Consider the following 26,815-nt stretch of genomic DNA (forward strand, 5'->3'; position numbering starts at 1 on the left):
AGGGGTCTCCTTTCACTGCGTAGAGAGACGAAGGTTACCGAGGACGCTACGGCGGCCTGCAGGCGGTGCCCGCGGGCCGGAGGGCAGCCCGCTCACCCGTGGGGCCGCCGGAGCATCGCGGGCGGGGAGAGAGGACGGCAGAAAAGTCGCGCGGCGGCGACACCTCAAACGCGCCCGGAACCCGGAGCTCAGGGGCGCCCAGGGCGCGCAAGGTACGCTCCAGGGCGGCGCCTCCCGACCCCGGAAGGGAAAGCGGTTTCGGGGAGAGAGGAGTCGGAGAGCGAGGTACGCGCAGCTACTTCAGAAGTTGTCCCGCCGCCCGCCGCGCCCCCTCCCCGCCGCATCCCCTCAAAGGGGCTTCCCGGACACTCCCCGGGGCCCAGCCCGAGCAGGGGTGCGCACTGCCAGCGTCCGGCTGCCGCGGCGCCGACCCTCGGGTTCCGGGCCACCTGGAAAGCCCCGAGAGGAGTGGTCCCCTGACCCGAGCAGCCCCGCGCGCGGACCCACCCCGGCGCGCAGGCGCAGTGGCGAGGCGGCGGCGTGTCGGAAGCGGGGCCCGCGGTGGGCGGGGCCCGGGTGGGCGGGGCGCGTCGGAAGCTGCGGTGGCGCTGGGTGGGCGGGGCTCCCGCCGAGGTGCCTGCGCGCGGCTGCGAGTCCGGAGCCCGGCGCGAGGCGCCAGCGAGCGAGCCCTGGGGCCGACGGGCGCGCGGGTGCGCGGCGGGCGGAGCGCGGCCGCCGGGCGGGCGCGGAGCCCGGGTCTCGGCGGCGCGGGCCCCGGCGGCGGGCGGCGATGTTCCACTGCATCCCGCTGTGGCGGTGCAACCGTCATGTGGAGACCATCGACAGGCGCCACTGCTCGCTGCTCTACGTGCCCGAGGAGGTCTACCGTTACGCCCGCAGCCTGGAGGAGCTGCTGCTGGACGCCAACCAGCTCCGCGAGCTGCCGGAGGTGAGTGCGGCCTCACCTGCGCGCCCTGCCGCCCCGTTCCCTCCTTTCCGCTTCCCCTTCCGTCCCCTTGGCCATCTGGGGGCCTGGCCGCCAGGTCCCGCGGGCACGAAGTCTACCTGCGCTCACCTGCTGCTTCCTCCTCAAAGTTCCTGTTCTTTCTCTACGGAGCGACCTGCTGTGGTCGCCGGAGCGTGTGCGCTTTGTGGAGACGTCCTATGCAGACACGCCGTCTGGATACACATCTAGGGACCAGAGCCCGGCACCTGTGAGCGGGCGAGTGCGGGGCCAGGCGGCCCAGGACGGTGCCCGGCTGGGAGAGCCCGGCCCGGCGTCCGGCTCCCGGGGCCGGTCTCCTCGGCCCCGCCATGCCGCGATCGCCGGCCGGGGCGCGGTTCCCCTCCGGCCCCGGCAGGGCCGGGAGGAGGAGGCGGGCAGCGCGCGGGCTGGCCGTGCTATCTCGGCATCTCCCGAGGAATGTGCTCCCGGCCTCGTCGGGGGGAAGAGCCGTGGCTGGCCGGCCCGCCCGGCCGGGCTCCAGGACCGGCCGCCCGGGGCGGGGCGGGGTTGGCGGGGGCTGCCCCGGCGGAGCTGTGGGCAGGTGCCCGGCTCTGCGTGGACCTGTTGCGTGAAAGGAACCGCGGCGAATGCCAGCAGAGCCTCCGCCGGGCGGGCCAGCCTTGCCGCCGGGCTCCCGGAGCGGCGGCGTTCAGCCTGCTGATTGCTGCCTTTGCAGGGGTTGCATTTACCTCTTCTGAGTTGTTTGCCGTACATTAATCTCCCTACCCGGCCAGACTTGTCGAAGCGACACATGCTGATTGTGCTTTAATGGAGGGTCGCTCGGGGACTGCGAAACTTTTACGCTTCGAGCCTGCCTGGGGAAATTAGCTTGAGAGAGCCCGACGGAGGAAGGTAGCCCAGCATCCAGGGCTCTGCAGGAAGTCGGGGCGCTTGATCTGAAGGTGTGCAGGAAGTGCGGAGGCTGCTGGCAGCGGGGCCAGACCTGAAGGCCCCAGCGTTCTCCTGCTGGACCCTTTGTTAACACAAAGCCGAGACGTGGTCACAAAAACACTCAGCAGTCAAATGTTCTGGCCTGTTAGAATGACCCGATTCGTCCTCCGGCCCGGCAGAGGGTTTTAAACAGAACTGTGTTTTTCCTCAATATTTCAAGTGTTGTTATTATTCCTGGATTAACTTTCCTTGTTCCCCGGTTACAAGTGATTGGATGGTTTGCTCTGTGCAGTTGAGGGGGGATTATCCTCACTAGGATCTTTGCAAAGCTCCCCCCACCCCCCAAGCTTTATTTAGCTTAGAAGCAGAAAAGCCATCCAGTTCCCTCCGGCATTTATTATTTTGCAGGCATTTTCAAACACATGGTTTTATCTGGCCTTTAGCTGCCTTAAATTTGACTTAAAAGTCATGAGCTCACTTACTGCCTTAAGTTGTAATAAATTTTAGGCATTTCTACTGTCAGGAATATCAAATATGTAATTTAATACTTTTCAAGGGCTTCAGAATGAACTTATTAAAGCTTGAGTGAAAAGCTGTTCGACTAGAAATGTTTCAGGGCTCTTTGTGGTGTTTTTGTTTGTTTGTTTTCCTTTGTAGCACTGGAAGATTTCCTGTGACTGGATTGGCTTTTTACTGCCTTCCACAACGTTTGTGGGTTTTCTGTAATGTTTGGGGATCCAGCTTGGTATGGGAAATTACGGGGTTTGGATGTGCCAGGTATTCCTACTGATTCTAAATGGAAACTTCTCAGAAGCTCAAAATACAGTTGGATCGCCCTCAGTAAATATGGTAAAAAAAGGCTTTTCAAAGGTTATAAGAGGTCTTGCTTATGGATAATTGCTCTTACAGCTCTTAAAATAGTTTTAAAGTTTTCAAGTTGTGTAAAATGTTTCTCCCTGCCTTCTTGTGTGCCTGGGTGTGCGCAAGCCAGACTCCAGCAGCAGCCTTGAAAACACCAGTGTTTCATTCACAGTCTTTGAGACCCGAGTGGCTCATTGGTGCTGCTCACCGCTGGCCTGACCTCCCCCAGCCCGTCCCCTTACCCGCCACATCACCAGGGGGCCCCTTTTGCTGACACACCTCCAGGGCCCTCGGGGTGGTGGCCATACCTGTGGTACCTTCTCCCCTCTGCAGTTTGTCTGCAGCCTTGGTCCCCCAGCCCCAACAGCAAAGGTGCACACACAGCTTAGCCTTCGGCATCATGAAAAGCATCTCCTCTCCCTGAAGGTCTGCAACCTCTGGTTTGCTCCAGTCCCCTCGTTTTCCAAAGCGAGACTCAGGATTGAAGTGACCTTCAGGGCTATTCAGCCAGTGAGATCTGATCGCTGTGGCCACCCCCGCCTGCCTCCCCCGCCATGCGTCTGCCAACTGAACAGGAAGCTGGCCTCGCCCGCTTCTCACCCCCATCAGACCCTCAGTTATTCAGCCCCTCTGGTTTATTCTTGTCATGAAAGCTTGGTCTCAGTCGAGGCTTTATTGACCCTCCAGGATTTTGCTAGTTGTGGGGGATACAGAGATTAAAGAAAATGTGAGTCCTATGAGCAGTTTGCAGCTTTGTGGGGAGACAGTGACTTTAGTACAAGTGTGGTGGGTGTGGGTGGAGTGGGCACCCCCGTCATCAGAGTCAGCGGTGGTTACTGACCTAATTGCTGACCTCTTCCTGAACCTGCATCGGGGCCTCAGCAGGGGCCACACCCACAGATAGCCTCTCATGGCTGCAGGGGACTCAGTCCTCACCTTCACCCTCCTCACCCTGTCCCCTCCTTTCGCTGGTCCCCTCGCCTAGCCCCATCCCTTCAGGATGTATGTTAACGAGACACCTTGAGGTGCGCCCTTGGGAGCATGAGTTGTGTGTCCAGTGGGTCCTGCTCAGTAAACTCCTGTTCTTCTGTTGAATGAAGGTTGCTGAGTCTGATGCAGATCCTCCTCTGCTTCTTGTCCCTTGAAGCTCATCACTGCTGTGGCCTCTGGCCTTCTCTGATGTAGTCAGAGAACAGTCAGGTCCTCAGAACTGAAGGTCGACCACGTGGTGCAGTGGTTGTGTCTGCCTCTCCTGCTTTCCTCTCAGCGTTCCTGACACCATCAGTTTTCCCCTCGGTGTGCACAGTTCTCGGATGCCTTCAAACGTGTGTTTGCTGTGGTCTCTTTTGACCATCGCAGGGCCTGGCCTACCAGGCAGCAGACACTTGCAGCGAGTGCTATCAAGCCTTTCTGGGTTAAAGAGTTGAGTTTCATCTTGTCCCTTCCTCTTAGAGCTCAGTTGATGGTTCCACGGTTGCCAGATGCCATCTGTCCCCACCCTTCCTTCTCTCTGGCATCCTGCTTTATTCTTTTCCTAGCCCTTAGAGCACTTATCACCCCCTGACTCCAGACTGGGTCCTCACTTACTCATTCTTTGTCTCCTCAACCAGAGCTTAAGCTCCACGTGGGCAGGGGAGTTTCAGTTTGTGGCTGAACTGAGGACAGTGTCTGGGACACCGTGGGCACGCCTGTTGCCTGGATGTGTCCTTACACGCCGTCGCAGGGACACCGTGCTGTTTCTTCACCATCGTGATCGCCCTTCCCATGCCTAGCTTCTCCCGTGCACTGGTCTGTTGGGATTGGAAAAGATGTTCAGAGTCCAGTGTCCTATACTGCCTGCTTTTGTTCTCTGTCTCTTGGTGTGCCGGACAGTTTATTTTTTTTTTTTCCGGGAGGCTTGTAAGATCTTATCCCTCCCCCTCCGCCCCACCCAAGGCCTTGAACCTGAGCCCCCAACAGTGAAAACGCTGAGTCCTAACCACTGGACCGCCAGGGAGTTCCCCTGTGCTGGACACTTTGACTGTCTTGTCTTTCTGAAGTCATCTTCATGCATCGTAATTTCTGTGAATGTGACTGCAGGCTCTTCAGCTGTGATCTGTTGAGAATAAGTCCGCCTTGTCTTCAGCCTACTGTGTTTGAATGTGCAGTGGCTCCTCTCGCCAGCAGTTCCTTTGCTGGAGGCCGGGCCCATGGTTTGTTCGGGCTCACAGGTTCAGGGACTCAGCCTGCCTCCATCCCTCCTGTCGCTGGGTCCCACCGTTGCCCGGGCGGGTCTGGAAGCAGCAGGGGTGGGGCTGCTGGCGTCAGTTCGGGGCTGTTCTTGCATCACCTGCATTCTCTCCTCAAGCCTTGGCTTCCTCCTGTGTCATGGTGACGTCTGCCTTATAGGGTGGTTTCTGGAATGAAAGAGAGGATGCATGCAGAGCACTTGTAGGTCTGTGATGTTTAAGATTTCTGGATATTATGGTAAGGCACTTTTATTAGGAAACAGTATTTTTTTTCATACAACAAATTTGTAATATCTATACAGTTTTTCTCTTCTTTCACCAAAATATAATATTCTCTTAATTTTTGAGGAAACGATGTCTTTTAAACTGGAGTTTAAAGGCAATTTCCTGGGAATTTGAAACAAATTAAAATTTTAATATCCTTTTAAGTAATAATTAAAGGAATCATAGATTCTGTAAAATGTAGGTGACCTCACAAGTGCGTTGTGCCATGAGGATTTCCTGCTGATGTTCCCGTGTGCACTCTTTCAGTTGTAGCCAAGGGGGAAAGGACAGATGTGGACTTAGTGCAGAAGTTATTTCTTGGGATCAAATGAGGGCTGGGAGTTGATGGATGGGGTTTCAGGGCAGTCCACTAGAGGAGAGCGACAGATGGATGGCTGAGGGGTCCCAGCCTCGTGGTGGGCGGCCATGCAGGGCCCCAGGGAGCCTGCTCCGAGGCGGTGGTGTAGTTCATACATGTGCAGTCGTGCGTGGTACACAGTCGCATCGTACATGCGGAGTTCTCTTTTTGTTGCTTTTTTAAAAATCTGATTTTTACATTGTCTCACCTTATAGTTTTATAAGGGCTAAAGCATATAAAGCGTTATATTTGGACAGACTTTAAGTAACATTATCCTGGAGGAGGGCATGGCAACCTATTCCAGTATTCTTGCCTGGAGAATCCCCATGAACAGAGGAACCTGGTGGGCTGCAGTCCACGGGGTCGCAAAGAGTCGGACATGACTGAGTGACTAAGCACAGCACAGCAAGTAACATTACAATGAAAATAATTTAAGGCAAGCCCAGGAGGAAGGGCGTCCAAGAGAGCGCTTGCCCCTTAAAGCTTGACGCGTTTCTCCTTAGGGAGCTGGTTCTCCTGCAGAGAGCCTGTCCTGTTACCCGGCTGAGTACTTAGCTGTCTCCTGACTCTGTTCTGTGTTAGCCCAGCCCCCCACCTTTCCTCCCTACACCACACCCCCTGCTTTACAGGTGAGGAAACTGAGGCCTGGTGGGGGGATTGTAATTTGCCCTAGGTTGGTGGACACTGGAGGGTCTTTGATTAGAAACATTCAATATCTGCTACTTATTAATAATAATTACTGATATTTGAATGAGCGCCAAACGCTGCATTAAGAGCTCTCTAGAAATTATTCCCTTAGATGGACTCACCACTCACTTTAGCCCTTATAATTCCAATTTTGCCCGTGCGCAACGAGACGTATTTAAGGAGTTGTCCCTGAGGCTCGTGCAGGGAACTTGGCCACGGTCAGCCGTGGAGCCAGGCCCCGCCTCCAGGCCCCTGTCACTTGCACCGGGGGCGGGGCCTGGCCCTGTTAGAGTTAGGAGGCGGCTCCCTCCGGAGGGGAGGCTTCAGGGGGTGATGCTCACCTTAGAAGGAAGGAGAAGACCCATCACGGTCCCCAGAGCCTGTCCTTCCCCGGTAGCCAGAGCGAGGGGTGCCTGGCTGGTTGAGCAGGACTGGAGCGGGGCCGGGCTGGGTCTGAGCAGGTGGACCTCGGTTCTGGAGAGGTGGTTCTGGAGCGGAGCAGAGGAGGCAGTGAGGCTCAGCGCGGAGGTCTGGCGCCCCGGGGTGGGCTGTGCCCTCAGGGACATTCGGGCGTCTGATCCAGCGCGCTTCCTCCCGCTCCCCTTGCTGTGTCGTGCTGACCGCCCAAGCCCCTCGTCAGTGCTGGGGGTCACAGCCCACAGAACATCCGCCTGCTTGTCGTGGATGTGTTTTCCTCCGTCGTGGGGCATGTTGGCATTGAATTTATCAATTGCTCCCTAAACAGCATACTGGACATTAACTCAGGAGAAAGATGGAAGGCCCAAGATGCTGACTTTCTTTTGGGTTTCAGTGAATGTGGTTATCAAGTTGATAATATTGTAGCCACAGTAACGCTGGAGACCCTGTGGGTTCTTTTTTCCCCAGTGACATGAGCTTTGCTATGCCTGTACCTCACCAGGGAATTCAGTTTCATCCTCCTCTGCTGATGCATTGCAGCACCGAGTCACTGTTCCTGCATTACCATAGGTGTAGAAATACTGATGAACTGTCAGTAGGCAGAAGGTGATTGCTGAGATATTCATCTCTAAATTATAGAAATATTAATACATTTGACTTTTATCACAAACTAATTATTTGCTCATCTTCAATATATCTCATCAAACGCAACACCATTCTTCCCAGGCATCTTCATGAAACATGCACAAGATGAAAAGAATTGGTGCCTTTGCGGACATGCTGTGTATCGACCACACTATCCACACAGAGTCAGTGGATATTCACAGCCACTGGACACAGCAGCAACATCTCCATTTTTCAAAGCATAGAACAGAAACTTTAAGCAACTCCCCGAATTTATACAGCTGGAAATTGTGGGGCTGGAATTTTCAGCCAACATTGTGAACTTCACAGCTCAGGGACAGGAGAGCAGCAGAACTGGAGGACTGAGTCACAGGAACACCTCGTCACTTCTGCCACTCAGCCCCATCCCCCACCCCAGGTCAAATATCCCCTGGCAGTATCTTCCGACTCTGGTCCAGGGCTTTGTACCTTATTGAGAATGGGCCAGTTTTTGCCCAGGGTAAGTAAAGTCACACACTTGGAGCCAGAGATTAAGATAAAAAATATTTACAGTTATCAGTCAACAAAAATGCCAGAAGAAACAGTTTTATAATTGCAGAAAGCCACTGATGCTTGCAGCATTTCGACTTCCAGAGTCACTTGAACTCTTGCTGAAATCTCTTTTTTTAAAAGCAGCTCAGTTCTTTGAGAAAAAGTAAAGCTGTTCCCTGAACAAACCTGTCCCAGCACTGACAGAGTTGAGTCATGCTGGTAACATGGCAAAATAAGCCCATTTCCACAGCCCCCCTTCCTTCTTCCCAGGGGCTTTTGGGGAGAAGGGGGCACCCCGGTCCCTCCTCATATCTTCCAGAGCGTTATCACCTCTGCCAGAAATTGCGGCTGCTGTAACCATGGTACTTGGGTTCTTGGTGGTATTCAGTCGCTCACTCATGTCTGACTCTTTGCAACCCTATGGACTGTAGCCCACCAGGCTTCTCTGTCTGTGGAACTCTCCAAGCAAGAATATTGGAGTGTGTTGCCATTTTTTTTCTCCAGGGGATCTTCCCAACCCAAGGTACTTGGGATTTCCTCAAAAAGGACCCTTTACACAGGCTTGAATTTTGGGGAGGTGTAAAGGGTAGCTTTTTTTGATGATCCAGCAGATGTTGGCAATTTGATCTCTGGTTCCTCTGCCTTTTCTAAAACCAGCTTGAACATCTGGAAGTTCACGGTTCACGTATTGCTGAAGCCTGGCTTGGAGAATTTTGAGCATTACTTTATTAGCGTGTGAGATGAGAGCAATTGTGCGGTAGTTTGAGCATTCTTTGGCATTGCCTTTCTTTGGGATTGGAATGAAAACTGACCTTTTCCAGTCCTGTGGCCACTGCTGAGTTTTCCAAATTTGCTGGCATATTGAGTGCAGCACTTTCACAGCATCATCTTTCAGGATTTGAAATAGCTCAACTGGAATTCCATCACCTCCACTAGCTTTGTTCATAGTGACGCTTTCTAAGGCCCACTTGACTTCACATTCCAGGATGTCTGGCTCTAGGTGAGTGATCACACCATTGTGATTTTCTGGGTTGTGAAGATCTTTTTTGTACAGTTCTTCTGTGTATTTTTGCCACCTCTTCTTAATATCTTCTGCTTCTGTTAGGTCCATACATTTCTGTCCCTTATCGAGCCCAACTTTGCATGAAATGTTCCTTTGGTGTCTCTGATTTTCTTGAAGAGATCTCTAGTCTTTCCCATTCTATTGTTTTCTTCTATTTCTTTGCATTGATCTCTGAAGAAGGCTTTCTTATCTCTTCTTGCTATTCTTTGGAACTCTGCATTCAGATGCTTATATCTTTCCTTTTCTCCTTTGCTTTTCACTTCTCTTCTTTTCACAGCTATTTGTAAGGCCTCCCCAGACAGCTGTTTTGCTTTTTAGCATTTCTTTTCCATGGGGATGGTCTTGATCCCTGTCTCCTGTACAATGTCATGAACCTCCGTCCATAGTTCATCAGGCACTCTGTCTATCAGATCTAGTCCCTTAAATCTATTTCTCACTTCCACTGTATAATCATAAGGGATTTGATATAGGTCATACCTGAATGGTCTAGTGGTTTTGCCTACTTTCTTCAATTTCAGTCTGAGTTTGGCAATAAGGAGTTCATGATCTGAGCCACAGTCAGCTCCCAGTCTTGTTTTTGCTGACTGTATAGGGCTTATCCATCTTTGGCTTCATGGGAAATAGATGGGGAAACAGTGGAAACGGTGTCAGACTTTATTTTTTGGGCTCCAAAATCACTGCAGATGGTGACTGCAGCCATGAAATTAAAAGACCCTTACTCCTTGGAAGGAAAGTTATGACCAACCTAGATAGCATATTGAAAAGCAGAGACATTACTTTGCCAACAAAGGTCCGTCTACTCAAGGCTATGGTTTTTCCTGTGGTCGTGTATGGATGTGAGAGTCGGACTGTGAAGAAGGCTGAGCGCCGAAGAATTGATGCTTTTGAACTGTGGTATTGCAGAAGACTCTTGAGAGTCCCTTGGACTGCAAGGAGATCCAACCAGTCCATTCTGAAGGAGATCAGCCCTGGGATTTCTTTGGAAGGACTGATGCTAAAGCTGAAACTCCAGTACTTTGGCCACCTCATGCGAAGAGTTGACTCATTGGAAAAGACTCTGATGCTGGGAGGGATTGGGGGCAGGAGGAGAAGGGGACGACAGAGGATGAGATGGCTGGATGGCATCACGGACTCAATGGACGTGAGTTTGAGTGAACTCTGGGTGTTGGTGATGGACAGGGAGGCCTGGTGTGCCGAAATTCATGGGGTCGTAAAGAGTCAGACACGACTGAGCGACTGAACTGAACTGAAAGGGTAGCTGATATTTACACAAGAGGGTCAGAAATAACAGTTTCAACAGTTCTCAGCAGTAATGACAAAAATCCCAACCACGGTCCCGCCGAGCCATGGCCAGAGACATTGGGCTTATGAGGGTGTGGATCCAGTAAGGCTGAGGGCTTCTGTGCTCACAGACATCTGAAGGAATTTTGCCCGTTTCACGGTTTCCCTGGGAACACGGGGCTAGACGTTTGTCTTCCACTTCGTGTGATAGTTATGGGGGCAGTGAGCTCATGGGCCAGATCTCAGTTAACACGAGGAGACACTGCTGGATGTCCATTTACTTTCTCGGGTGTGATTTAGACGACAAGGGTGGTAATTTACCGTTGCATGTGGTGTTTCAGCAGATCTGATCGTGTGTGTGTGTTTGTGTGTGTGTGTGTTTATATGTGTCTTAGTGTAAAATATTCTGAATTTCTAGAAGTCAGATGGGATATGAATTTTTTTCTTGCTTATCACAGTTTAGAAGAATTTCCTTATCTAGGCTGTAACTTCTGGATCCCAAAGAATTTGACTCAGTTGGGAGAGATTTGGTATTTCTGTTTCCAAGAACCACAGGGCATGAATTTGTCATGTAGCAGGCGGAAGGTGTTACGCCTAGTTGCAGTACATTCCAGACTGATTCCTGCAAGTGTGGCTTCTACAGCCTGATGGCTCTCATCACCTGTCTTTCCACAATCCATACCCATTTCTTCGAGACAGATAGTTGGAGGGGCTGTCAGCCGACTTGGGGTGGACGTGGGGAGCTTGAGTCAGATGAGCAACAGTGAAGGCTGGAGAGGAGCTGCTGAAACTCTGAGGATGTGACCTGGGCTCTTGACTGCCTGACCTGAAATGGAAGATAGGGAGGCCCCTGAGGCTCGTGCCCTTAGTGCAACCTGCCTGACTTTGACCACGACACGGCCTTGTTTTGTCTGTCTGTTATGTGTTGAATATGTAGAAGAACTCAAAGAATAAAAAATGTGACTTTTCCTTAATTCCTTCCAGGTAATATCAGACATGAACAATTTTATTTATTTTTTTAGTGTATTTATTTATTTAGCCACATCCATGCAACCAGTGAGATCTTAGTTCCCACACCAGGGGTTGAACCTGTGCCCCCTGCAGTGCAAGCTCAGAGTCCTAACCGCTGGACCCCCGGGGAAGCCCCCACATGAACAATTTTAGGTTGTTCTTACTGACTTTTTCTCTTCCCATACCAGCATCCATTTATCATTCTTGAAAAGAGGGCTCCTACATAAATTACTTCTATGTAAATTACTGTATAAATTGCTTCACCCATTGCTTTTTCTGCACTTAACACCCTGCCCTGGACGTCTGCTGTGTCAATATGTGTAGATGTATTTTAGCATCAGTACTGGTGCCCTGGGTTCCCTTGTACTCGATACACCGTGATTTATTTATTTCACCATTCTCCTTTTGCTGGGCATTTCAATTGTTCCAGTTTTTTGAAGCACTGATTCATGTTAGATTGAATATCCTTGTCCATATTACTTTGTACACCTGTGCAGACATTTCTTTAAGATAAAGTTCAAGGTGCATAATTGTTAGATGAAAGGATGTATACTTTACGGAGTTCAATAGGTGTTGCTAGGTTGTCAGAGATTATTACTTTAAATTTTTATTTATTTTTAGTTGTGTTGGGTCTTCATTGCTGCTCGGCCTTCTTCTCTAGTCGTCACGAGTGGGCTCTAGGCGTGGGCTTTAGTACGGGTGGCACACAGGCTTAGTTGCCTCTCAGCACCTGGAATCTTCCCCAACCAGGGATTGATCACTTGTCCCCTGCACTGGCAGGTGGATTCTTATCCTCTGCACCACCAGGGAAGTCCAAGGATTGTTATTTTTGAATACAGGTTGGATTGGAGAAATCTACCCACTTTACAGCTAAAGAAATGCAAGACGAGAGAGGCGAATTGATGGGTCATAGCAGAGTTAACGTGCGCTGTCTTCTCCCACTCCCGACTCCAGGTCCAGTGGTCCTTCTGGGCTGGAAAAATACACAGGGAGACGGATTCTGTCATCTCTGCCCCCTCTCTTCTTGGCTGGGCTCTTTCCCAGAGACTTGGGAGGACCCTTGGTTTTCCATCAGTCAGATGTTTGCTCTGGGTCTTTGAAAGACTGAGGTCTGATGCTTGTTTTCAAGAGTCTACCTACATCTTTAGCTGGGCAGAGAGGTTGGCGTCATGGAGTTCCAAATGTGAGCTGACTTGGTTTCTGGAGCAGAAGGGCAGGTGGTGAGCAGGGTGTGGGGCCTGGGAAGCCCACATGGGTCCGCACCTCCCTCCGACCCTCCTGTTGGTGTGTTGGTGCTGGCTAGGATGGAAAAGTGTGTAGGATGGTTAGGGGATACACCTCTTAGCTGTGATGCCTGGGACAAGTTCTTCAGCCTTACTGGACCTCAGTTTGCTCATCTGTACAAAGGGACTAACAGTCCCCACCTCGTGTGTGTGAAGATGTAATGGGTTACTATGTATAAAGTGCTGGGAACAGTGTCTGTTCCACAGATAGCACCCAGTCAAACCTGCTGGGTGTTGTCATCATTCGTGGCTATTTTATGGGAGAGGCCCAAACACCTCTGCCCCGTCTTTCTTCGAATCCTGTCTCAGTTCCTGGTGGGAGAGATCTGGTGTGATGGGTGGCTCGGTTCCTGGTGGGAGAGAGCTGATGTAAGGGTGGCTCCCCGCTGCAGTGGCTGCTCTCTAGCAGAGCGCAGCCTGGCTCTGTCTTCCACCTCATCTCCCGTCTCTTCCCAGCCTGAACTGTGCATTTCGGCAGCCCTTCGCTGCCCTGGGTTACCCGTCATTTCATGGCTTCATTTTTGTGCTCTGTCTCCTGGGAGTTCCTCTTTCTCACCTTTGTCTGCCTCCCGATCTTCCTCCCATGGGATGCAGTTCAGGAGCTCCTGTTCCCCTGGGCAGCCTTCCCTTCTCTCCTGCCTGGTTTCCAGGGACAGCTGTGTCATTACTTTGACCCCCTTGTAATGACCTCTGTCCTCCACCAAAGCTACACACCTTGTCTTCTTTGCATTCCTGCTGCCCCACAAAGCAGGCTTTTAAGACATATCCGAGCAGGATTCTTGCGGATGTTTTCAGCCCTTTTGGGGAGTGGCTTTGGAAATGGGTTCGTAGATTGAACTTACCGATGGTTACTTCATGAAGAGCTGGGCGTTCTCACAGCCTTGGCTGTATGGGTGGTGTCTGGGTGGTGGCCCTGATCTCACAGTTACACAGCCCTGGACTGGGTGATCGCTCTCACGGGCCCTAGCACTGGCCTTGGGCAGTGTGCATAAGCTCAGTTTCCCGTCTGAGTCATGAAGGGGTGCTGTCCGTCATGTCCAAGGTCTCTCTGCGCTCTGACTCCCCGGATGCTAGTTTTACGGCCTTTTATGACTCCATGCCGCAGCCTTAACCTGAGGGGAGTGGGCCCCAGTTGTGCACGTGACCTGTGAGGTTGCTCAGTGAGACTTAGTAGAACCACAAGTCGAGGCTTAATCATTATAATCAAGGATTCGATAATAAGGAGAAGCTGTTCCAAACGCTTACCCTCCTGTGGTCAGTTGTTGATTCCCAGAACCAATTAAGGGAAAAAGATCAGCAGATTTTCTTTGGTTAAAACACATACACACACACCCCCTCCAGCAACCTTTGAACGCCAAATTTTTTTCCCCCGTGTCAGTTGCATTCTCCCAGCTTTCAGAAGTGACGTAAGATAGGCCCATTAGCTGAGGCAGTTTGTCTCCTTTTGAAATGAACTCGAGCGGTTCAGAGGAGGTGGCTTGAAACTTCACTCCGGGTTGGTTTGAGCATCCACCCAAGAGAGTGTACTTTGGGAAACTCACGTTGGGGACCTGTTAAGGAATGTCTGTGGGTTAATATCAGACTGAGGTGGCTTTTCGAGGAGTATTTTAGGATCAGAAGCTGCAGCCTTCTGCTTTTCCGCTGTCGGTTGGTCTCCTGACTAGATGCTGGTGTCAGGCTTCCCATGCAGTGTGGTTCAGGAGTGGGCTTTGGGGGCAGCTTATCTGCTGGGCCCCGGCAGACCCTTCCTCCCACCCCGCTACGCACTCCGCATCTTTATTGAGTGCTGCCTGCGTTCCAGGCTTCGTTCTGCCCGGCAAGGTGGTTGCCTTGCCTTGTCCTAACGGAGCTTCCATTCCAGGTAAGGGAGTCCGCCCGTAAATGGAAGAGCAGATAAGAATTTCAGATAGTGATCAGAGCTATAAAGCAAACAGGGAAATGCCATCAAGTGTGGTGGAGAGGTTTCTGTTTATTCTGAGAAGGCCTCGCCCAGGACCTGACCTTTGCCCTGGAGTGGGGAGGCAGCCGTGTGCGCGTTGAGGAGGTCCTTGCAAAGCTTCTGGATGAGTTTGGGGTGTTTGTGGGTGGAAGGAAGGCCAGAGTAGCTCATGTGTGGGTGGGAGAAATAAAGGTGGAGTTAATGTGTGTTGGGTCTCAGACACCCTGGTGATTTCAGATTCCCCGCCTCCCCCCCCCCCCCCCCCCCACGCACTGAAAGTATGGCAGATGTAAGCCCATAGAGATCTGGTTTGTGTTTTACAAAGTTTACTCTGCCGGCTGGTGAGAGTTTAATCTCGAGGGAGGAAGGTTCACAGAAGCAGAGACCTGGAGAACCAGTGGGGGCTTGGAGCAGGGTGGTAGCAGTGAGTGACGAGATCTATATTGGGGGTAAAGTCAACAGGACCGCTGATGTGTGAATGCAGGTTTTTGGTTTTATCAGCTGGGGGGCTGGCAGGGCCTTCCCTGGTTTGGGAGGACCGGAAAGGGCGTATAGTGGCATAGGAACTGGTAAATCCTTGAGTTAGGGTGTGGCAAAGTGTTTACGAGACCCTGGACTTAGGCGCGGAAGCCTGGACACCAATAATTATAATAAAGACAGCAGACATTTTTTGAGCAATAGGCCCTGGACTGCACTTAGCCTAAACAGTTCCCATGAGGAACTTGTTCAGTCCTCACAGAGACCTAACTTCCTTTTACATAAATGCACGCATGCTCAGTCATGTCCGACTCTTTGGGACCCCATGAACTGCAGCCCACCAGGCTCCTCTGTCCATGGGATTATCGAGGCAAGAATACTGGAGTGGGTTGCCATTTCCCCTTACAGGGGATCTTCCCAACCCAGGATTGAACACGTGTGTCCCGCATCTCCTAAATTGGCAGGGGGATTCTTTGCCACTGGCCCCATCTGGGAAGCTCTTTTATGTAAATAGCTTTATTATACTCCTGCTGACGCCCGGGGCACAGACAGATGACTTACCTGCTCAAGTCACGCAGCTGGTGGACAGCAGAGCTCGGGGGTCAGACCGAGACGGTCTAGCCGGTATCCCTAACCCCCGGACCAACCTTCCTCAGGGTCACACACGCAGAGACCACTTCATGGGCGCCAAAAGCCCCCTGATGGGCCTTGAGTTATGTCTGCTCTGGGTTCTTTTTGCAGTTGTTTAGAAAAAGAGCGCTGAGCTGAAATACCGTTTTAAGAATTAGGTCACCAAATATTAATGTGCTTATTCACGCATAATCTTTCAGAGAAGATTAGTGGTGCCCATTTTGCGGGGCTGCGTTTTTTACCTTCAGGAGAGAAAGTGAGCGCTGGTTTTATGCTAGGAGTGTGCCCGTTATAATTCTGCTCCCGATTACTCAGTTATTATACTATTGATTTCTGTTCTGAAAGCATGATGTCAAGTGATTAGCTTATGAGGCAGTTACGAGCCTTGACTGAAAGGTCAGAATCACAGAGAGGTTCTGACGAACTATACACATTCCAGTACTGCTGCCCATGGATGCCAGTACGATCAGGTCGATAGAAACTGTGCGTCTGATGGGAGATGCACCTTACCCAGTACCTGTACCCGTGACTCACCTACCTTGATTTTTGACATCTTCATTCTAAAATGGCAAGAGATAGGAGAGGAAAGTGTCACATCATCTCTGTTAACAGTGATTCATGCAAGTTACATGGAGGGCCAGAGAAAGCGCCCCACCCCCCAGTCTTCAGTCCCACCCCTGCCCGCCCCTCTTTACAGCTGACCTTCAAGATGCCTTTGTCAGGCAGATGGAGCAGAGGGTAATTGCTCGTGAGGCTTAGTTCACGTGGTCCGTACAAAATTTCTGTATTCTAGAATGTCTGATTTTGATTTTGGGGCTTAGGTCTAATGCGAGTCTGGCCCAGGAGGTGTGTCTGGTCACATCTGTGGTTTCAGCTCGCTGGTCGTTGCCTCGCATAGGGGCTTTCAGCCCCCCAGAAACAGGAGCGCCTTTGGAATATCCTCAACTGCAAGGAACAAGCGTCTCAGCCTAAGATGCCTTGAATGACAGGGGCCCTTGGGCCTCGTGTGTCTGGAGGCCGGGAGGAAGGTGGTAGCAGGGTTGGTCCAGCAGGTCGGCTCCTCGGTGGGTGGGGCCCGGGGACAGGGTGTGCTCACAGTCACGGGCGGGCCCTGGGCTCTAAGGGCAGCGGGGCAGGCGAGGAGCCGAGCGCTGGGCGCGGTGGGCGTGGGTGCTGTGCTCCGCCAGGTGGAGGGCAGAGATGGCGCCCGCCTGTTGGCGCTGGCAGGTGTGATCCTTTGGTGACCTCTCTCTGGTCTAACCCTCTCTCTCTTTTTTTTTTTTAATATTTATTTATTTGCTGCTGTGGGTCTTAGTTGAGGCATGTAGGATCTTGTTCCCCGACCAGGGGTCGAACCGTGTGTTGGGAGCTCGGAGTCTTAGCTGGTGGGGCACTGGGGAGGCCGCTAATCAGTGCCTTCTGCCGGAAGCACAGAGACCGTCTGCTCAGAAAACGTCTCTGGCGGGAATGATTTCTGTTTTAAAAAAAAGGAAAGCTTGGACATGTCAGTGTCTTCCCTAGGTTTTCTTCACACTGTGTGTGAGAGATTTGGGAGAGAGGAAAAATACAAGTCAGTAGGATATTATAAAGATTTAATTGCCAAGTAGACCTATTTTCTAAGTTGTTAAATTCAAATGTGCTGGATACTTTCTAGTAGTTTCTGACTGTGGTCTTTCATTGCTAACTTTCTCTGACTTAGTGGTCTCGCGTCTTCCAGACCTCCATGCCTCTGTAGGTGCTGTGCACTTTGCTTAGAAACCTCTTCTCCAGGACAGATGCTGCCTCCTCCGAGAAGCCCTCCCAGCTCTGCAGCGACACCCATATCTCCATGCCGCCCCTGCCCCCCAGCCTCCCCCACCCCAGCACTGCTCCACCCACCTCACTCCTGCTGTTCCTCAGGGTTAGACTTGGCCCTGCATCTGTTTGTTTCCCTTGGTTTGCCGTCAGGGACTTCTTTTATGTATCTCTGTCTCAGGCGCTGGGGAACTCAGTGTCTTATTCACAGGAAATGTTCAGAAAACATCTGTTGCGTTGAAAAAAAAATTATTTTATTGGGGTAGCTGAGATATATAAATCCTTGGACGTTTCCTTTGATGCCCCAGTGTGTGAGTGGCTCCAGGGGACCAGCGGTGCTCCGTCCCGCCTCAGCCAAGTTCAGCCTGTGCCCGCTGTCCCTGGAGGGAGTGCAGGTCGGGCGTGCTGGCCCCGGACAGGAGGCTGGGGCTGAGTCAGCACACCGCGGTGGTCCGGAGAGGACCCAGTGTGGGCCTGCTCAGGCCTGTCTCTTCGCAGGGGTGTGGATGAGGAGAGAGGTGACCAGGGTTGGGGGAGGAGGTCTGCCCACACACTGGACCGCCTGCCCTCACCTTGGAAGGAGGGAAGGAAGCCTCAGCGGCAGTTTTGAAAGTGCCGAGAGCAGCCCTGTGCTGATCGCCTTTGCTGATGCACAGCTAGGCACGTACCTGGGTTGTGCTTGGTCCTCAGGTCAGCCTTAGGTGGGAGGGCTTTTAAAAGCCCCATTTTACAGATGGAAACAGGAGGCTGAGCCCTTGGCTGAGGCCGCCCGCAGGGCAAACAACCTGGTGGGAAGTGCAGGCACTTCAGAGGCCCTGCTTTTCTGCCTGCGCTCGTGTGTCAGAGCAGGCTGGGGGCCTGGAGATCAACACGAGGCTCTGGGGCGTTGAAAACCCACCACGTTGATGAATCAGGCACCGGGCAAGCAGAAGTGAGCGCCGCATCCGACACTCAAGCCAATGGTGCCTTGGAGGCCGCGGAACTGGTGGCACAGGCTTCCTGAGGGTGGAGCGTGGAGGGCACAGCCCAGCCACGGGTTGCAGGAGAGGTGTCAGGACGCAGGAGCCCCACTGTGGGCGGCAGAGGGAGCCAGCTTCAGGAGGTTGGGCTTTATCTTGTCAGTGGAGGCTTGTCATCGGTGGAGTTGAAATAAACCTGGGCGGAGGGGGGCGTGGGACGGGGGCTGATCAGACTCATGTGGAGACAGCTCATCCTGGGGGCAGCTTGTGCATGGACTTTCTGAGGAGCGGGACAGGTGACGGGCGGCATATATCAGAGGCAGATAGAGTCAGACTTTGGTGACTGACTGGCCTGGAGGGTCTCGGGGGACAGGGGTCAAGGATCACCGCTGAGTTTTCAGTTTGAGTCACTGGGTCCGGCCTTCAGAATTTGAAGAATGAGGGGGAGGGTGCATGAGGTTAATAAGAGATCAGGCCTGGGGGCTTCAGTTCTGTCAGTAGAGGATGGGGTGGGGCAGGTGGAGAGGAGGTTGTGGGGGGCTCCAGGCATTCTGTGCGGGGGGTGCGGGTTCCTGGGGTGGTGCTGGCCTTTCTGCTTCATTTTGTTGGAAGGCTCAGCTCTGTGGACTTGGGATAAGGCAGGGTGCCTAGTCCACCTGCGGGGGAGGCCGCAGGATGAGAAGGGGCGAGGGGCCTGATGGATTCAATCCCTGGGTGGGGAAGATCCCCTGGAGGAGGGCACGGCAACCCACTGCAGTATTCTTGCCGGAGAAATCCCATGGACAGAGAACTGTAGCGTTCACACCACTCAAAATTTTGGGTTTGCCAGGTGGTGCTAGTGGTAAGGACCCGGTCTGCCAGTGCAAGTAGATGTATTAGACAGGGTTCGATCCCTGGGTGGGGAAGATCCTCTAGAGGAGGGCATGGCAGCCCACTGCAGCGTTTTGCCTGGAGAATCCCACGGACGGAGGAGCCTGGTGGGCTGCCGTCCACGGGGTCGCAAGAGTCGGACACAACTGAAGTGACTTGGTACGCATCAGCTTGAGGCCCCTGAGGTTTCCCACGCCCGAGGTTTGCGTTTCCGCAGACAGAGGAGAGGGTTTCCGCCGGGGGAGGGGGAGAAAGTCCTGGAGAAGTGGTGGGTGGAGACCATGGGAGAGGTTGTGGCAGGTCTGGAACAGTGGAGAGTCAGGGGAGTGACAGGAAGTAGCTCTGAGCAGGGTCAGCGTCCCAGGGTGTGACCAGGAGGTGACAGGGACGCCCAGGGCGTGCCGATCACCGGCCTTCTGTCCCCGCAGGATGGAGGGGGTCCAGCCAGAGACAGGCGTGTGGGCAGGAGGGGTGTGCCCCTGCGCCCCCGGGGAGGGAGCCTCCTGCTACTGCCTTACTGAGTGCTGTTTTTTTTTTTTTTTTTTTTTAAATTATTCTTTAGCTGGAAAACAAGAGTTCCCATGTGAAGTTTCCGATTTTTGAGTGCTGACATCTAAGTCAACCATTGTGAAGCCACACTGTGGGTCAGGGGCGCAGGGTGGGTTTGGCTGGGCTCCTGTGGGCTCTGACGTTCCTAGGACTCTGCAGAGGGACTGACCGGAAGCTGGATCCCACTGTCTGGGTGGCGTCTCGCCTTCCTGGGCATCTCCTTTGGTTTGGAGGATGGAGGCTCTAAAGATAAAGACCTAACTAGCTAATTAGTTTCTCAGGAGGAGCTAACAGGGGCGATAGTAATCTGAAGCCTTGGCCCCGGTGAACCGGGATCCTGATAACAGTGTGCAGCAGCTCTGCTCCTTTGCTCTGGGCAGAGCGGCCCTCTTCGCCAGCCCTCTTTCTTTTTTCTTGTTCCCAGGTCCTTTCTTGACTTGCTTTCCTCTTTGCTTCTTCACAGCCTTTTCTTTCCTGACTCCGTTTCCCCCATCTCTCTTTTTTTTTTTTTTTTTTTTTCTGTATTTCCCTTCTTCCCAGTTCATTTTTCTCAGAGTTTGCCTCAGGGTAATTCATTCAGGCTGAGTGTAGACCAATGTTTTTGCGTGTTGCTTCAGTAAACTTTTATATTCCCTTCTCCGAGTTTTCAGATTCCGGGAATGAGCTGTAACGTAGGCACATGTACAACCACAGGCAGCGTTTCCCCTTCAGATTGGTGGGGAGCCTGAACCCTGGGGGGTTTGCTCAAATTTCAGAAACGCTGTCTGCCCTCAGCCACCCTCTCATAGCTTTGACCACCCTTGAGCTGACAGGTCCTTGTCCCTTTGGAGGGACAGTTGACATTTGGGGCAGGCTGGGGAGCAAGTCTGCAGTGTAAGGCGTGGGTCTGTGTGGGAAAGCCCTGCAGCGCTGACCCAGGTCCTCTGCATCGCTGACGTGGGGTGTTCCCGAGGCGGCCCCCCAGGCAGCCCCCGGGGGAGGCACCTAGACATCGGACCCTCGCTGCCTGCTTGGGGTCTGTGCCACTGCCGGCCTCCGTTTTCAGTCTGGCTGTGAAGACTTGGAGTCCAGATACACTGTATTTGTGAAGTAACTAACCGTTAAGTTTTCTCACTTCAAGAGACGTTTTACTTAGATCTTGAGTTCGTCTTTTGGAGAGAAAGGTCCGATTTCTCTTGGCCTTTATGGTACTGCGGTGGGTGGACTCTGAGCCTGTCTTCACGGGCCTTTCGGGCTCTGGAGGCGCTAGGTTGGGAGCCCCCGGGGCCTGGGCTCCCTGGGGGGCTGTAAGGAATGCCGTGCACGTGGCCGGCACGGTGGGTTGCTGACCAGCACACGCATGCAAAGCAGGCCCTCGGCTGCACCCCTCCGGGACCTGCTGGGGGCCGGGCTGCCTCCTCTGGCCCGTCCTGGGCAGACTCCTCCTGGTACGGACCTGCTTCTTTACCAGAAGCACCCACAGTTCTCTGAACACCGTGGATTCTGAAGCTGTGTTTCTCGGGATACTGACGTGTGGCGTGGAGCAGGGGGCGGTGGGCGCCCAGGTGAGCAGTGCTGGGGTACAGTGGCCCTGCCCTGAGGACCGCGGGCGCTGTGGGCTCCGGGGCAGGAGGGACGGGTTCCTGCCCCTTCTCCTCTCCCGGTCCCATGGTCTTACCGAGTGACCTCATGTCTCCCAGCCTCGCCTCTCTGGTCCTTTAAAGGGAGGCTGGCGCCGCCGTCGGGAGGGCGTGGTGAGGAGCACAGTCCCGTCCGCAGGGCGCCTGGCTCAGTCTGGCATGTGCTTCGGTGCTTATTACCTGGGGTTGCAAACCCAGGGTCTCCATCCGTACTCTGAACTTCTTGTCAGAGAGAGCGGATGGCTGACCCCTGGGGCTCTCCTCTGTCCTGGAGCCCCTTCCTCTGTGGGGACCCTGGATGTGGGACCCTCATCCTGTCGACCCTGGCGTTTGGGGCTCAGCCTGTAGGTCTACGTCTGCCCTTGGCTGTTGCCTTTCTCTCACTTCCTGTTTTGCTCTCCTGTAGGGCCTTTCTTCCTGCATCCTTACACGTATGCACACACGTGTATGCACACGTACATACACGTACACACATGTGCGCACTGCTGAGCTGGTACCGAGGAGCTGTATCTGAGGCCTGGCTTAAGCCCAGCCGGCTTCTCCCAGGTCACTGGAACGAGGTGACAGTTGTCCGAGGCCCTGGCCTGCCTGGGGGCTCTGCAGCCTGCGAGGGCTGACCTCTGCCCACTGGGCCTGCAGGAGCTCAGGGACAAACCCAGGCTCTGTTCTTCCTCCACACCCATGGACACACGAAGCAGGCTTCATGTACCGGTCTCCACGAAACTTCATCTCAGCCACTGTGAGCTTGAATCTTCCTGGAGGACAGGCAAGCTGGCTTTTACAAAATGTTTTGTTTTTATTGGTTTTTAATGCTAGCCCTGAAAAAGAATGCCTTGGTTTTGGCCCAGGGTGCTGTCAAAACAAAAGCCTTCCCGTATCCAGGATAGAAGCAGGTTTCCGGAGGGCCCAAGTGTGTTGCCACGGTTGAGTCCCCATCTACCCTTTGTGACTTTTCAATAACTCTGTATCCTTCTCGCGCTGATCATTTAAAATTCTAATTGAAAGTGTGGCTTTCATAACGTGAGCTCTTTTGGCAAATGCGTGAAGGTGTGTCTGATGTAATTCCAGTCTCAGAAGCAGTTTTTAAGTAAAAGAGGCTTTAATCTTCAATGCCTTTGATGCTGGGTTGTTCATTAGATATTTTGAGAATGTAAATTATGGGGAACACAGTACCAAAGGGCACTTTTTTTTTTTCTTCATTTGGTGTAGTTCCTCATTCTTGGGTTGGTAATTATATTTGGGATAATTTAGGCTTGGACTAGAAGGCAATGGCAACCCACTCCAGTACTCTTGCCTGGAAAATCCCATGGACGGAGAAGCCTGGTGGGCTGCAGTCCATGGGGTCGCAAAGAGTCGGACACGACTGAGCGACTTCCCTTTCACTTTTCCCTTTCATGCATTGGAGAAGGCAATGGCAACCCACTCCTCTATTCTTGCCTGGAGAATCCCAGGGAAGGGGGAGCTTGGTGGGCTGCCGCCTATGGGGTCGCACAGAGTTGGACACGACTGAAGTGACTTAGGAGTAGCAGGAGCAGGAGGCTTGGACTGCAAAATAGATTTTGGGTCTGCGTTCTCTATTTGTTATGTAGTAATGCTTCTTTGTTCACTACCTGACACAGCATCTAGATGTGTTTTAGGACTGGAACCGCTACTTGTCTCTCTCAACAGGCTCTTGAATCTTAAGCAAAAGAAACACGTGGGGAGAGAGAACTCCCAGAGATGGAAATTCTAAGTGCCCAGTGCCTATAGAAATCAATCAGAAACCTTTTTGTGTTCATTTTGAGTTACCAAAAATGAGTTCAGTTCAGTTCAGTCGCTCAATCGTGTCCGACTATTTGTGACCCTGTGAATCACAGTATGCCAGGCCTCCCTGTCCATCACCAATTCCCAGAGTTCACTCAAACTCATGTGCATCGAGTCGGTGATGCCATCCAGCCAATCTCATCCTCTGTCATCTCTTTCTCCTCATGCTCCCAATCCTTCCCAGCATCAGTGTCTTTTCCAATGAGTCAACTCTTCGCATGAGGTGGCCAAAGTATTGGAGTTTCAGCCTCAGCATCAGTCCTTCCAATGAACACCCAGGACTGATCTCCCTTAGGAATGACTGGTTGGATCTCCTTGTAGTCCAAGGGACTCTCAAGAGTCTTCTCCAGCACCACAGTTCAAAAGCATCAATTCTTCAGCGCTCAGCTTTCTTCACAGTCCAACTTTCACATCCATACATGACCACAGGAAAAACCATAGCCTTGACTAGATGACCTTTGTTGGCAAAGTAATATCTCTGCTTTTCAATATGCTATCTAGGTTGGTCATAACTTTCCTTCCAAGGAGTAAGGGTCTTTTAATTTCATGGCTGCAGTCACCATCTGCAGTGATTTTGGAGCCCCAAAAATAGTCTGACACTGTTTCCACTGTTTCCCCATCTATTTCTCATGAAGTGATGGGACCGGATGCCATGATCTTAGTTTTCTGAATGTTGAGTTTTAAGCCAACGTTTTCACTCTCCTCTTTTTCTTTCATCAGGAGGCTTTTTAGTTCCTCTTCACTTTCTGCCATAATGTTGGTATCATCTGCCTATCTGGGGTTATTGATATTTCTCCCGGTAGTCTTGATCCAGCTTGTGCTTAAATCAAAGTAGAGCTAAATTTACAGTTAGTGCTTTTTGAATATGGCTTTATTTCAATAGAATATTTAAATAATAAGTTAAAGTTCCTTATTCAAGTTTTTAATAATTTTCTGGGATTCTTTGTAAACCATTTCTTTGAAAGTCAGGGAAGGCTGATGGACATGTACCTGCCCTTCCTTCCTGTTCTTTCTGATCCATACATCTTGGGAATGCTTTCCTAGGTGTCAAACCATCTGAAACAGTGTGTGAGCTCCCTAAAAACCCAGCTCTCTTCCCCTCTACAAACATTTTATCACATTAGTTTCATGGTAATAGATTAAGACAGAGAAGATAGCTAGAATTTTAATTAGTGCTTCCAATTTTAAGCCAAAAAAATCCAGTTAGGATGATATTTTTGATTCTGGACATTGATTTTGGGGGGTAGTATTTTTTTTTTTCTGCCTCTGATTACAAATATCACATTGATGCCCTTTTCGGGAACCTTGATAAATTCAAAAATGTTTAACAAGGCAGAAGAAAGTCCCTTGTAATCACATGTAAGGTTCAAAAGATTCGAGTCCCTGACTCCAATGAGAGGTAGTGATTGTGCAGAATTCCACCTCAGGAACTCTGGGGTCATTAATACCCTCCAGCATCTGGTTTTGTGTGCCCCCTGCCCTGCATTGTGAATACCTGCCTTTCACCTGGACTCAGAGCTCCTGGAAGGGAGGGGCTGCCCTCAGTTTTTATATCGCAAGGATCTAGAGTAATGGGGGTGCTCCAAAATGGTTAAGTTGAGGGACTTCCCTTGTGGCCCAGTGGTTAAGCATCTGCCTTGCAATGCAGAGGACGTGGGTTCGATCCCTGGTCAGAGAACTAAGAGCTCACATGCCGTGAGACAGCTAAGCCTGCAAGCCGCAACTCCTGAGCCCACGTGCTCCAGAGCCCACGCTGTGCAACAGGAGTGGCTTTCTCGGCTGAACCCCAGTGCAACCAAGAAAAGATTAAGTTGAAATGAAATTCCGTGCGTTTTAAGTTCACACCACTGAATTGGATGCAGCCAGTGCTCTGTGGTCAGGACTGGATTTGTTTTGGTTTTTTTTGAAATGTCTAGAAATATTTTAGAGAGCATTTTATATTTTGAATAAGTAATGCATGGATGTGATAAAGCACTGAGGCACACCAGAAGCTTGTGTACAGAGAAGAACAGCTGCATCCCTTTCCCAGGTTCTAGGCCTGCACTTCCCTTCCGCAGATAAAGGACTGTTTTATCACTTTGTGTCTTTCCAGCGGTGGTCTGTGCACATGCAGACACGAATGCCGGTTACCTTTTAAGCAACCTTCCTTTGGGCGGCAGGGCAGGGGTGGACGTGTGAGTGATAGGGCCTTTCTGGAAGCTGCTCTGTACTCTCTGTGAAAACTGGAAGCCCAGCCCAGCAATTCCAGCTCTGGCATTCAGTTTTAAAAATAGAAATACCAGTCTGTCAAGATAGAGATTGAAGAATTTTGTTAATGCATTTTTGCAGTGGCCAAAAGGAGGGAGACAAAAAGGAACAGAAAAAAGAAAAAAAAAGGGAAAAGGAAATACAGTGAAGGCTTGTCAGGGAAGTGATTGAATAGATTGTGATACACTTACAGAGAGGAGGCGGTGCTTTATTAAGTAGTCTGGAGGAACTTTGTTGATGTATTTTTATCTAAGAAAAGAAAGATGCAGAGAAGATTGTCCAGTATCTCCTTTTTACAAAATAATGAGAAACTCCGTGTGTGGCTGTGCGTTTGTCTGTTTATGTATGATGTTATGAGTGTGGAGAAAGACCGGCAAGGGGAGAGTCAAGTCAAAAATGCTTTCTAAATTGAGTTTACTTTTCTTGATTTTTAATAATATGCCTGGAATCTTCCCTGGAATAGGTGTCACGGTCATTGAAGTCATTTGTCAAATCTCCTTCCTTTCACTTCTAGGAAATGGGTACTCAAATCCTCACTTAATCTCATTGCGCAAGTGCGCTTATGTTTCAGGGTCTGAGTCACCCAGGGCAGGAGCTCACTGCTCAGCACGCACGTGGTGGGTCCCGCTGTGGCCTGAGTGTCTGGAGGTGCTCAGCGCCCGTGTAATCGCTCTGTAGGACCAGAAGAAATGATTGCTAAGGCCGTGCAAGAGCCAGGGTAGTACAGGGTCTGATGGTCACCGGAGGGTCTTAGCAGCAAGGTGAGTTAGGTGACAGAGTAACTGAGCTGTGACGGTGGCAATTGGAAGGGCGTTGTGGAGAAACGGGCAGTCTGGGGGGGTGTCCGCTGGGTTTGCCTCAGCATACCTCTTGGTTGCCCTTCGCATTTATCTGGTTAGCCTTGCTGGGATTAGGAAAGTACGCCAAGACATCGTGTCCCCCCAGGTTCACAGAAGTGCCTACACGCTCCTGAGTGAATGTGCAGTAAGTCCCAGGGAAAGGTCTAAATTGCTGTTATCGGGACCCTAAATAATCTGTCTTGGCTTGAGGAGGTTCCGTATCTGCTCGGACATCTGTAGAGGAGTCTAGAAGCTCCACTCTTGACCAGAGCAGTATAACTGCCAGATGAAAGGGATGCCTGTGGCGGGGCCTCAGCCCCCGAGGGTAGGGCAGCCCACCAGCATCTCTCTGGCTTGCGTGTCCCCTCCCACTTCTGTAGAATCTGGGCTCCAATGAAAACTTTCTCGTTCCTAGATTTTCCCTGTTGTGCTTCTGTAGGAAATGTTACATTTCACCAGGGCTCTTTTAAAAAATGCTGTGTCTGAAGTGAGATTTATCAGCCAGGGCAGAGAAGGGCTCCTCCCGTCGTTTTGGGCAGAACACGCTCATAGATGCAGTCTGAGAGCATAGAATGCATGCATGA

The 26,815-nt window shown here is 51.7% G+C and overlaps 1 protein-coding gene across 2 annotated transcripts in view; it reads left to right on the plus strand.

Annotated features, from left to right (window-relative positions):
- Positions 1–711: 711 nt before the first annotated feature.
- Positions 712–26,815, plus strand: part of LRRC1 (leucine rich repeat containing 1) — a 135,027-nt gene continuing 108,923 nt past the window's right edge. Inside the window, exon 1 of one of the 2 annotated variants that reach the window (XM_055571762.1) lies at positions 712–949. In XM_055571762.1, the coding sequence (XP_055427737.1) occupies positions 791–949 (159 nt within the window). In that variant the 5' untranslated portion in view covers positions 712–790. Of the gene's footprint in view, positions 950–14,066; positions 14,367–26,815 lie in introns of those variants that run through there. The other variant, XM_055571764.1, reaches the window with a different exon arrangement.

The sequence above is a fragment of the Bubalus kerabau genome, chromosome 3, assembly GCF_029407905.1.
Source record: "Bubalus kerabau isolate K-KA32 ecotype Philippines breed swamp buffalo chromosome 3, PCC_UOA_SB_1v2, whole genome shotgun sequence".
Lineage (NCBI taxonomy): Eukaryota > Metazoa > Chordata > Mammalia > Artiodactyla > Bovidae > Bubalus > Bubalus kerabau.